General features: G+C 45.2%; 1 protein-coding gene and 1 non-coding gene across 2 annotated transcripts; both read left to right on the top strand.

The window, feature by feature from the left end:
• Positions 1–6,949: 6,949 nt before the first annotated feature.
• Tpt1 (tumor protein, translationally-controlled 1) lies at positions 6,950–10,593 on the top strand. The gene is made up of 6 exons (XM_042685406.1): positions 6,950–7,157; positions 7,489–7,562; positions 8,166–8,356; positions 8,741–8,846; positions 9,492–9,608; positions 10,375–10,593. The coding sequence occupies exons 1-6, from the start codon at positions 7,130–7,132 to the stop codon at positions 10,375–10,377; spliced, it is 519 nt and encodes a 172-aa protein (XP_042541340.1). The 5' UTR covers positions 6,950–7,129; the 3' UTR covers positions 10,378–10,593.
• On the top strand, positions 10,176–10,305 carry LOC122112962. The gene has a single exon (XR_006148336.1). It is a non-coding gene; the product is annotated as a small nucleolar RNA SNORA31 (small nucleolar RNA).
• Positions 10,594–11,669: the final 1,076 nt, after the last annotated feature.

The raw sequence follows: 11,669 nt of genomic DNA, 5'->3' as shown, positions 1-11,669 counted from the left end.
TGGGTCCGGTCGTGGGGCCTGAACTCTGAGCCTGGGCACTGTCCCTCAGCTCTTCAGCTCAAGGCTAGCACTCTACCACTTGAGCCACAGCGCCGCTTCTGGCTTTTTTTTTCTGCTTATGTGGTGCTGAGGAATCGAACCCAGGGCCTCATGCATGCAAGGCAAGCGCTCTACCACTGAGCCACCTTCCCAGCCCTGTGACTTTTATTTCTATAGTTAGTAGCTTCTTTAGAGGGACAGAAAAGTGGTGAGGTGTCTGAGCAATTTCTCACTGTTCACCCTTGCACAGCTGGCTCACACTCCCAAACTTGGCTATTAAACAATTTTCCTGTTCAGAGGGGATCAGGATGATCATTCTTCTATCAGCCCACACATAGCAGATCAGATAATGATTTGGAAGATTTTTCTTTTGGGCTTCTTTTATCTGTGACTTATACTTTTAAAAGGGTATCAAATTGTTTCCCTCAGCTATTTTGAAGAAAACTTAAGCCAGGTGCTAGTGGCTCACTCCTATAATCCTCACTACTCAGGAGGCTGAGATCTGAGGATCAAGGTTCAAAGCCAGCCCAGGCAGAAAAGTCTGTGAGAATTTTATCTCTAATAAACTACCATGGCTCAAGTGGTAGAGGGCTACCCTTGAGCAAAAAGAGCTTCGGGACAATGTTCAGGCCCTGAGTTCAAGCCCCAGGACCAGAAAACACAAACACACACACACACACAGACAGACACACCTCTAACTCCTGCAGCCCACTCCTAGAGAGTTTTTTTTATTAATCTGTCCTGAAGCCTGGATATTAGATTCTTTTAAGTTCCCCAGGAGATTCTAATGCACAGCTAGGAGAGCCAAGTTTTACTAGTCACTAGCCCTAGTAGTAATATGTTCAATAAATGACCAATAAATGGTCAATTCAGCCAAAAACAAAGACTAGGGTAATATAAAATCTATAATATAGATTACATATAATTCACACACACACACATTTGGTCCTGGGGGTTGAACTCGGGGCCTTGGGCACTGTCCCTTAGCTTTTTTTTTTTTTTTTTTTTTTTTTTTTGGGGTCCGGTCGTGGGGCCTGAACTCTGGGCCTGGGCGCTGTCCCTCAGCTCTTCAGCTCAAGGCTAGTGCCCTACCACTTGAGCCACAGCGCCACTTCCGGCTTTTTTCTTTTTGCTTATGTGGTGCTGAGGAATCGAACCCAGGGCCTCATGCATGCAAGGCAAGCGCTCTACCACTGAGCCACCTTCCCAGCCCCTGTCCCTTAGCTTTTTATTCAAAGCTAGCACTCTACCACTGGAGCCACAGTTCCATTTCCAGCTTTTTGGTAATTAAATGGAGATAAGAGTCTCACAGTTTTGTTTTGTTTTGCTTTGTTTCCAGTCCTGGGACTTGAACTCAGTGGGTTGGCCCTGTCCCTGAGCCTCTTTGTGCTCAAAGCTAGTCCTCTACCACTTGAACCATAGTGCCACCTCTGGCTTTTTCTGAGTAGTTTATAAGAGTCTTACAGACTTTTTCTGCCTGGGCTGGCTTCAATTCTCACATCTCAGCCTCCAGGCAGCTAGGATTACAAGTGTAAGCCATTAGCACCTGACTCAAGACTTTCTTGCCTAGGGCTGGTTTTAAGCTGTGATCCTCATATCTCAGGGAACTGAGTAGGATTACAGGTGTAAACTATTAACATTTGGCTTGCTTATAATCTTAATATAAGAGTTGTTTGTGGAAGTGGCGCTGTGGTTCAAGTGGTAAAGTGCTTTCCTTGAGCTGAAGAGCTGAGGGACAGCGGTCAGGCTCAGAGTTCAAGCCCCAGAACTAACCAAAAAAAAAAAAAAAGTTGTTTGTTCTAAAAATCCTTAATTCTGAAGAATTTAAAAGCATCCAGCTGTATTCAAGCATTTATTCATCTAAAAGGCCCTGATGGGAAGCTGAAAGTCTATATAATGGATCCTTCTCATGTCCTTTTGGAAATCAGTCTTCCTACCTGTGCTGGGTGTAAATATGTAAGAAACCCAAACACACCAATAAAAAGATGGAGGAAAAAAAAAGAGCAAAATCAAGAAAAATGACAACATAGTAAATTTTCATGTAATGAAATGTATTCAGTTTAAAGTTAGCCTATTATTTAGAAATTATATCTGCATATAATGTGGTGGCTCATCTTATGAGCTTTGTTGACAAAATAAAATTGACAAACTCACATTAGAACCTAAGTTTAATAATATCCATATTCCTTTTAAGAAAAGATACATATTTGCATATTGCTCTGTAACTTTCTCCTTAGAATTTCTCCTCATCATAAAACTCATTTCCTGGCTCATCATTTCAAAATTCCAGTTTTCTTTAATACTCTAAAATTCAACCAGGCCTTGGTGGCTCAGGCCTGTAATCTGAGCTGAGGAGCTAGGAGGCTGAAATCAGAGGAATGCATTTCAAAGCCAGCTTGGGCAGACAAATCCAAGAGACTTATCTCCAAAAAGCTGGAAATAGAGGTGTTGCACCATTGCCTTGGGCAAAAAGCTTATAGACAGTGCGGAGAGTTCAAGTTTGAGCACTGGAACACAAATAAAAAGAATTGATGGGGCTGGGAAGGTGGCTCAGTGGTAGAGCGCTTGCCTCGCATGCATGAGGCCCTGGGTTCCACTCCTCAGCACCATATAAAGCAGAAAAAGCCGGAAGTGGTGCTGTGGCTCAAGTGGTAGAGCGCTAGCCTTGAGCTGAAGAGCTGAGGGACAGTGCCCAGGCCCAGAGTTCAGGCCCCACAACCAACCAAAAAAAAAAAAAAAAAAATTGAATCATGTTAATGAATGGGTTCAGACATACATACTAGAAGTAGTCCAATTTGGCTGGCTCATTTCTGACTCCCTTCTGTCCAATTCATATATGCATCCCAAATCCCTCTACCTAATTATTAACCAAACCATTCTTGGCTTTCTATAATACAGCTCATCAGCTAGAAGTTTGCCATCATAAATCAATGGTATTCTTGAAGTAGGCATGATTTGATTACATGCCTGTAATCAAAGCTCTTAGAAGGCTAAGACAAGAGGATTACTTAAGCTTTGTATCAAAACCATATTTGAAAAACAAACAAAAGTCATTGCAAGGAAGTGATATAAAAAAAGATTATCAGGCCCAGAGTTCAAGCCCCATGACCAACAACAACAACAACAACGAAAGAGTATAACGGGGCTGGGAAAGTGGCTCAGTGGTAGAGTGCTTGCCTTGCATGGCATGAGGCCCTGGGTTCCATTCCTTAGCACCATAAGCAGAAAATGTTGGCAGTGGTGCTGTAACTCAAGTGGTGGAGCACTAGCCTGAGCTGAAGAGCTGAGGGACAGCACCCAGGCCCAGAGTTCAGGGAACCATGACCAGAAAAAAAAAAAAAAAAAGAAAAGAAAGAAAAGAAAAAAAAAAGATTATAACATGCCAAAATAGAAGTTACTTGGCTTAAATAAAATCCAAGTCTTTGTCATTTGGTAAGTAGCTTGCCATTCATTACTAACCACACCCCAACCAGTTTATTCTTGATTTTTTAAGTAGGTATTTTCTAGACCAAAAGATGTTAAAATATCCTGAAATTCACAAGAAATGGTCCTGAAATTTTTTTAGAGCATACAGTCACTGAATTGCCATCAGATAGGGACTTGAGACTGAAATCTCTTCAGGATGCAACTGAATCCTTTCAGTGATCTGATAGATTAGAGTTTATGATTAATAGGGCCGGCTCTGGTGGCTCACACCTGTAATCCTAGCAACTCTGGAGGCTGAGATCTGAGGATTTCTGTTCAAAGCCAGTCTGGGCAGGAATGTCTGTCCATGAGACTCTTATCTCCAATTAACCACCAGAAAACCAGAAGTGGTGCTGTGGCTCAAGTGGTAGAAGTGCTACCCTAGAGCTAATGAGCTCAGAAACAGCACCAGAGTTCAAGCCCCACAACTGACAAAAAAAAAATCCTTAGTGACCATGTATCAACAAAGTCTCCAAATAGCATAAGAATTAATCAGGGCTGGGAATATGGCTTACTGGTAGAGTGCTCGCCTAGCATGTATGAAGCCCCGTGGTTTGATTTCTCAGTACCACATGAAAAAAGCAGGAAAAGGCACTGTGGCTCAAGTGGTAAGAGTGTTAGCCTTGAAAAAAAAAAAGCTCAGTGCCCAGGCCCTGAGTACATGCTTCACAACCAACCAAAAAAAAAAAAAAAAATTAATCATTTCCAGACTATCATGAAGAATTATAAAACTTGGGAACAATTATATATGTTATGCCATGGTCGCAGACACCCCCCCCCCCCTCCCCCCCCCCCCCCCCCCCCCCCCCCCCCCCCCCCCCCCCCCCCCCCCCCCCCCCCCCCGCAAGAAAACCACGGAGAGTCAGACTCTACAGCTGTTTTATTTAAACGGGCTGCAGCTCGGGCTACACTCCGACACAGCAGAGCCTAGGAGGAAGCCCTGAGCTAAGAATTTGCAGGTCTTATATAGGCACACAATCAACCAGGTGTTTTGATTACCACCACGTGTTGCTTTGCTAGACAGAAACAAGCAACACGTGGTGGTCACTGCCTCAAACTTTAACCTTTCAATATATACAAACACTACCAATATTTACTAATCACTTATTTACCTATTTATTTGTACTGGAGCGTGAACTCCAGGCCTCTTGCTCAACTTTTTCTGATCCTGACTGGTGCTGTATCACTTGCCACACCTCCAATTCCAGCTTTCTCCTGGTTAATTGGCTTTTTTTTTTTTTTTTTTTGCCAGTCCTAGGGCTTGAGCCCTGGTCCTGGGTGCTGTCCCTGAGCTCTTTGTGCTCAGGGCTAGCGCTCTACCAGTAAGTCACAGTGCCCCACTTCAAGCTTTTTCTGAGTAGTTTATTGCAGAAAAGAGTCCTCCTGCCCGGACTAGCTTTGAACTGCTATTCTCAGATCTCAGCCTCCTCAGTAGATAGGATTACTGGTGTGAGCCACCAGTACTCAGCCTCTAAATTCCTTATTTATTTTTTGCCAGCCCTGGGGCTTGAACTCAGGGCCTGGGCTTCTTTTGCTCAAGGCTAGCACAGTACCACTTGAGCCACAGAGCCACTTCTGGCTCTTTCTGGTTATGTGGTACTGAGGAATCGAACCCAGGACTTCACGCAGAGTAGGCAAGCACTCTACCACTAAGCCATATTCCCAACTCCCTTTAAACTTTTTAATGGACAGAAAAAGTGAATCTGTATTCCTAGAAGACATCAATTTCATTTAATTCACACACACTGAAGCTTAGAGAGGTTACTTGTCCCAAGGTCACAGGACTAGTGACAGAGAAAGCCCAGATTTCAGGTCCTGAACTCTTGGACACTTCAGCACTTTTTTTTCCCTCCAAGGCTATCATTATATAACTCAAAGAAAAATAGCTTTTATTTTCACATAAAACTGTAGGGGAGGGAAAAAAGAGAATGAAGATTCTGTAAAACCGAAGGGGAATTTTTTTTTTCTTTTTTTAATTTTTATTGTGAAAATACTGTACAGAGGGGTTACAATTACGTGGGCAAGGTAATGGGTACATTTTTTATCAAGCATTGTAGCCTCTTCCTTTGTTTCCCCTTCCCATCCCTTCCCATCCTCCCCCCTCCGCGCCCCCCCCCCCAAGGAAGGGGAATATTTTAAAAAATAATCTGGACGTTAAAATTACAAGAATGTGTTGTTTTTACTTACCTTAGAAATGATTAAGAGGTTCTAGAGATCCTTCAATCTGTCACCTGTCTATTTTCAAATTCCCTTTACTTTTTTTTCTTTTTTGACTTCCTCGTAATTATTCTGTCTTTTCTGGGGTGTTCAGAAAGCCTCAGAGCACTACATCTTCCCAAGATTTCATTTCTTAAGTCTCTGCCATTTTGACCATCATCCCAGTATTGAGGAGGCTACTGGGCCAACACAACCCTGATCTGACACAAGACTTTCTTTACTTGCTCTGATTTATAAAACACTGTCAGTGTATAATTACCTGTTTCCAGGACTTACAAGAATGCATACTTCTACAAGGCAGGACTTCATTTGCTGTTCACAGATGGGACTGAAAGCCAGTGCTAAAGATACAGAAGAGCACAAAAATATCTGGAATAGAAAACGCCGTCGGATCATCCTTGCTTTAAACTTAAAAGAAAAAAAAGAAGTGTGGATAGGGCAGGGGTGGGGGTTGGTGTGGGAAATCAAGTCCAAAGTCAGGTCTCAAGTCCTTCAGGGTAACAAGAGGGCAGGAGAAAAGCTCTTTAGTTTGGTTAACCCATCCTCCAGCATCTCGGATAAAATTTCGACTTTATCCCAAATTGACAGCATAGCCCTTTTTGCAAACAAAGGACAGAGTTCCGGACAGAACAGCTGGGGAGCCCTTCATCTGTCTGCCACCGGGCACCGGATGTCCACAGGGGACCAAGCTGTGAGAACCCAGGTCACAGCGATTCTGCGTCCTTGCACTCCGTCCCGGTCCCCAGAACCGCCTCGATTACCCCCGGGGCCAGCCGGAGGCCCGAGCAGGTGCAGCGGCCCGGGGCGGAAGGTCGGAGGCCGGGGCCAGAGGTCCCCACGGGCCTAGCCCGGACGCGGGCCCAGCCCAGCGCCTCCCTCAGGCCTCGAGGGTCAAATGCAGCCCCCTCCCCCCCGGCCCCCCCTCCAGCCGGGGTTCCGGATCCCGGAAAAGGGTGTGAATTGGGGTGGGGCGGGACGCTGACGAGATTGCATCTAAGCCCCACCCCGACGTGCAGGCCCTAATAAACCCGTCTCCTCCCCCGCCCTCGCTCCCACCCCCACCCTAATCCCCCTCCGGGGCCCAGCCGCCCAGCGTAGTGGAGATGCACTTTTCAGTCTCGGGACCAAGTTCCCGGATGCTCCATCCTCTCCGTTTTGCCCCCCACCCCCCGCGCGCCGAGGCCACGCCCCCACGTGACTCTACGTGCCACGTCACCGCTCACGGCGTTTCCGGAGGCGCCGCGGGCGGTGACGTCAGGGACGTGCCCTCTATATGAGGTGGAGCAGCAGCCTCGCCGGTCTCTTCCGCCCGCTCCCCCCTCCCCCCCAGCGCCGCTCCGGCTGCTCCGCGCTCGCTCCGAGCTCCCGCTGAAGCCAGCGCCGCCGCCGTCTCCCTCTAGCCGCCATCATGATCATCTACCGGGACCTCATCAGCCGTGAGTTGTGACTGCTCTACCATGCCCACTACTAGCACATGCGGGACTGGGGTGCGGGCGGGGGCCGCACGGGCGGACTCCGCCGCCGCCCGGCTGGGCCGGGAACGCGGGGTCGGGCGGGAGACGCCGGGCACGCCGGGCGACGGCCTTTTCCGGGGGACCGGGAGGGGGAGTCGGTGCCTGGGAGAAGGGGCGCCCGGGTCTCCGGTGCCAGGGCCAGGCCGTGCGCCGTGAGCGCCTCTCCGGCGCGAGAAATGGCGGGGCCGGCCCCGGGCCTCTGGCGCCGGCCCTGAGTGACAGACGACTCCCGGTGCTGTTTGTTCCCGACTAGACGATGAGCTGTTCTCCGACATCTACAAGATCCGGGAGATCGCGGGCGGGCTGTGCCTGGAGGTGGAGGGCAAGGTGAGTGAGTGCGCGGCCGGGCCGCCGCGCGGGGGGAGGCCGGGGCAGGGCGGGCAGGCCGGCGGGGCAGGCCGGGCCGGGGCAGGCCGGCGCGGCTCGGGTTTCCGCCGCTCCCCCGCCCCCAGGTGGTGCAATCCTCCCCGCCGCCTCCTGGCGGAGGAGACGCTCTTTTCCGTTCTCGGGGTTTTCTAGAAAAGTGGAGGCGGAGCTGAGCCTGGAAATAGATCCGCCGCTTGGGCGCCCATCCTCCTTCCGGGACCAGGAGTCCAGTGGGAGCGAGCCCGGCCCTGCACTGGGTGCCGGGTTCACTCCTAACCCGGGCCGGTCGGCTGGAGACAGCTGTCACTCAGTGGGTACTGACGCCGCCCTTGTATTTCCGATCAGTGATTACTCCTGGTCGGGTTACACTGTGTTTTTTCTTTTTCCCCTCCACACAGTGCCTTGGCATTTTTTTTTTTCCAACCAGAACTAAGAATGGGGAGATGAAGTGTTTTGTTTTGTTTTGTTTTTGAAAGAAAAGTGTAGACCAGTAACATGGAAGGCATTTTGGAGATTTTATCTCACTTTTATCCCTTGCAACGAATCTACTGTGTCTTGATGCAGATGGTCAGTAGGACAGAGGGTAACATTGATGACTCGCTCATTGGTGGAAATGCCTCTGCTGAAGGCCCCGAGGGCGAAGGTACAGAAAGCACAGTAGTCACTGGTGTGGACATTGTCATGAACCATCACTTGCAGGAGACCAGTTTCACAAAGGAAGCCTACAAAAAGTACATCAAAGATTACATGAAATCGTAAGTGATGTCACAAAGTTCAGCTTATTCCCAGGGTTTTGGGATTTAGGGATTGGCTGTGAAGAGTGCCTTTTTACTGATGAGCTGATAGACAAGGATGATTGCCTTTCAGTTCATTAATTAGAGTGTGCTCTGATTTTTTCACTCAACAGTGATACTTTAAAGTCAAGTTTGCAGGAAGTTGTAAACTTTTGGGTGCTGGGATTTAAACTCATACTTGCTAGGCAAGCTTCATCACAGTAATACCTTTATATTGTACCATGTTATTTTGCTCACAGCAAGTTCACTTTTTCCTGATTGCAGAATTTTTAGTTGAATTCTTAAAAATTGATTTGCTAAAGCCATACTTTAGTGACTTGTTTTTGTTTTTCATGACTGTTTTAGACTTAAAGGCAAACTTGAAGAACAGAAACCTGAAAGAGTAAAGCCTTTTATGACAGGAGCTGCAGAGCAAATCAAGCACATCCTTGCTAATTTCAATAACTACCAGGTAAATACTTGGAATATTTGCATCATAGGATTGTACAAATTTAATTGCAAAACAAGATTTCTTTAATCTTCAAGTCTTGGCTTTAGCTATTTAAATAGCAAGTTTCATAGAATCAGTTGGTGGTGTAGAAATGACCTTTCCGACCACATTTTGCCTTGTTAAAAATGGCTTGCCCTTAATGGCTTCTGGATTCTTGTCTTAACCTGAGTGTTCCAACTTTACAGTTCTGGTGCGTAAGCCACTGGTTCTGATATACCTGAGCTCATTAGTTCTCTTCCTTAGGAAATCTTTCAGTGACTTCTAAATTTTTAATCATCTCTTGGCCCTGAGATCCGTTCCTTATGATTTTCATTATCATTGTCAAGCTTCTGTTTGCATTGGTTTACTGTGTTAGTAGGTTTGGAATTCTTATTGTGGGATTGAGAAAAGTTTCTAGGAAGCCTAAAAGTGTTCCTGGGTGATAATGATGTGAGAAACTGATGTTTGTGAGTCATGAGCATTGCTCTAGCCATCAGAGCTTTACCTGAAGTTTGGTTTTATGGTGGTCTGAATCACACACTGTAGTTTGTGCTACATGTATATATATATATATATATATACATTTAATGGTCTAATTAGTCTAATTTTATGTGTTTGTTTCCCAAGTTTTTTATTGGTGAAAACATGAATCCAGATGGCATGGTTGCTCTCCTGGACTACCGTGAGGATGGTGTGACCCCATTTATGATTTTCTTTAAGGATGGTTTAGAAATGGAAAAATGTGTAAGTATGAGGACGTAAGGCTTAGAAGTCTTGGTTATCTACAGGAAACTGGATGTAGATAGTATAAAGCACAAAGTGCTGACCGACCTGGCTATCAGGTCAGCATTGTATAATAACTTGAACTGTACCTAATGACCTTACTTGCATACTGCCACATATGAGTATCATTCTCTTTCACTTTGGGTTACTGATCATTGAAAGTCCTAGAAAATTGTTGGCTTCTAGTAAGTAGCAAGAGCTGACTGCTGCATTGATAAATAGAGGAATTGTCTTACTAAATTGAGTTTACTAAAAATAAATACATGAATGTCTGCTCTTACATAAGGAAGTGCCTTGGGCTGTACAGAAACAAAGGCATTGATTGTCCTAGCTTTTGGAAGCTTCCCATACAAATTAGGTAGAAGAAAAACCCATACTGAACAAAATTAGAAGCAACAGTAGACAAGAATTGGGGAAGTACAAGAGCCCTGCTTACAGTTGTTAAGTCATTCAGGATTTGAGGTCTTCATTGGTACAACACTGAACAGGAATGAGGCTGCATCTGTTTGGTTTGGTAGTAATGTTGTTCTGCATCCACTGATAGACCTTGAACAGTTTGCTGTGGTTCTTTTGGTTTGCACTAGGATGCAAAAGAAAACAATCCCTGCGCTTTCTGTCTGTCTTTGTGGCAGCCCAGATTGAATTGGGGAATACATCCCATCCATATAGTAGGAAAGTTAAATAATCTAATTGGGAAAAAGTGTTAATGTAGTTTTTCTTCTTGCAGTAACAAATTGGGCAATTATTTTGGATCTATCACCTGTTACCATAACTGGCTGCTGCTTGTCATCCACACAACACCAGGACTTAAGACAAATGGGACTGATGTCATCTGGAACTCTTCATTTCTTTTGACCATGGTTTATTTGGAGTGGAGACATTGTTTTTTAAGGAAAAAAAAACATGTCATGTAGATTGTCTAAAAATAAAGTGCATTTGAACTCAAGAGAATGCCTCTTGGTTTAATGTTTAAACACAATCCATCCTGTAGTGTTCCTGGAAGAGCTAGAGGCTGGTATTCTACTCCTACTAGAAAGAATGGGACTGTCTTCAGCTAACTTCTGCAGTGGAAAAACTACTTAAGAGACTGGAATGTAAAAGTCAAGATTCAATTGAGTTACAGTATAAAGTAACTCACGGTCACTGGAATGCCCGTGCTCACACCAGTGCCAACATTTGAAGTGGAGCCTTGTATATTTCATCACCTTCAGTGGAAGTAGATAACCCTGGACAAGATTGCCAAAAGAATAAAAGAGACTAACCTAGTTGAAAGCAAAGTATTGTCTGAGCTTATTTTAATATAAGTAGTAAAAAGTGTCTTGGAATGTCAAACTCTTTGGTAACTAGGACAAGGGTTGGTAAGTGGTTGGGAAGAGATCAAACGAATATTTCAAGGGATGTGGCCTAAGTTTGTCAGTTGTTGGGATATGGCCATACTGATGTGTATCTGGCTTCTCTGCATAAACAGTGTAACAATTTAGGCCTCAAGTAACCATAGGGTTCCCTTTTTCTGGAGTCTTTCCAGTTCCTGCATCAGGAAAGTGAGTGGATAGAAGGATAGACAATAGGCCCAAGAACTTTATATTGTCTAAAAAAATACATGAATATGGAAACACACTGAGTTTTGATATACCTAAAGCAGTATACTGTGATCTATGTAAGAAAATGTCTTGCATGCTTGAATAGAGATTTTTTAATTTGGTTATAACCCAACAGTGAACCTATAGTTCATGTTCATATGAAAAAATTTGGAAAACCTCCCCTGACATTTAACCTGTCAGGAAAACAAAGTCTAAAATAAAATACGTTTTTGATAAAGTAACCGTATTTGCCCAGTTACATGTTAAGTTTATGATACTCTCAAACTTAAGGCAGATACTAATCAGGTTAGTGGTGCCCCCTAGTGACAAAAAGAAAATCCAGCTACTGGATCACCCATTTTAACCAGCTAAAACTGAATGCACTGGCCTAATCTTGCAATCCTAGCTACTCAGGAGGCAAAGATTGAAAAGACAGTGATTC

Source organism: Dipodomys spectabilis, unplaced genomic scaffold (genome assembly GCF_019054845.1).
Source record: "Dipodomys spectabilis isolate Male_0828 unplaced genomic scaffold, ASM1905484v1 ptg000095l, whole genome shotgun sequence".
In the NCBI taxonomy this organism is placed as follows: Eukaryota; Metazoa; Chordata; class Mammalia; order Rodentia; family Heteromyidae; genus Dipodomys; species Dipodomys spectabilis.
The sequence above is the reverse complement of the archived record's forward strand: the minus strand, read 5'-3'. Positions and strand labels throughout refer to the sequence as shown.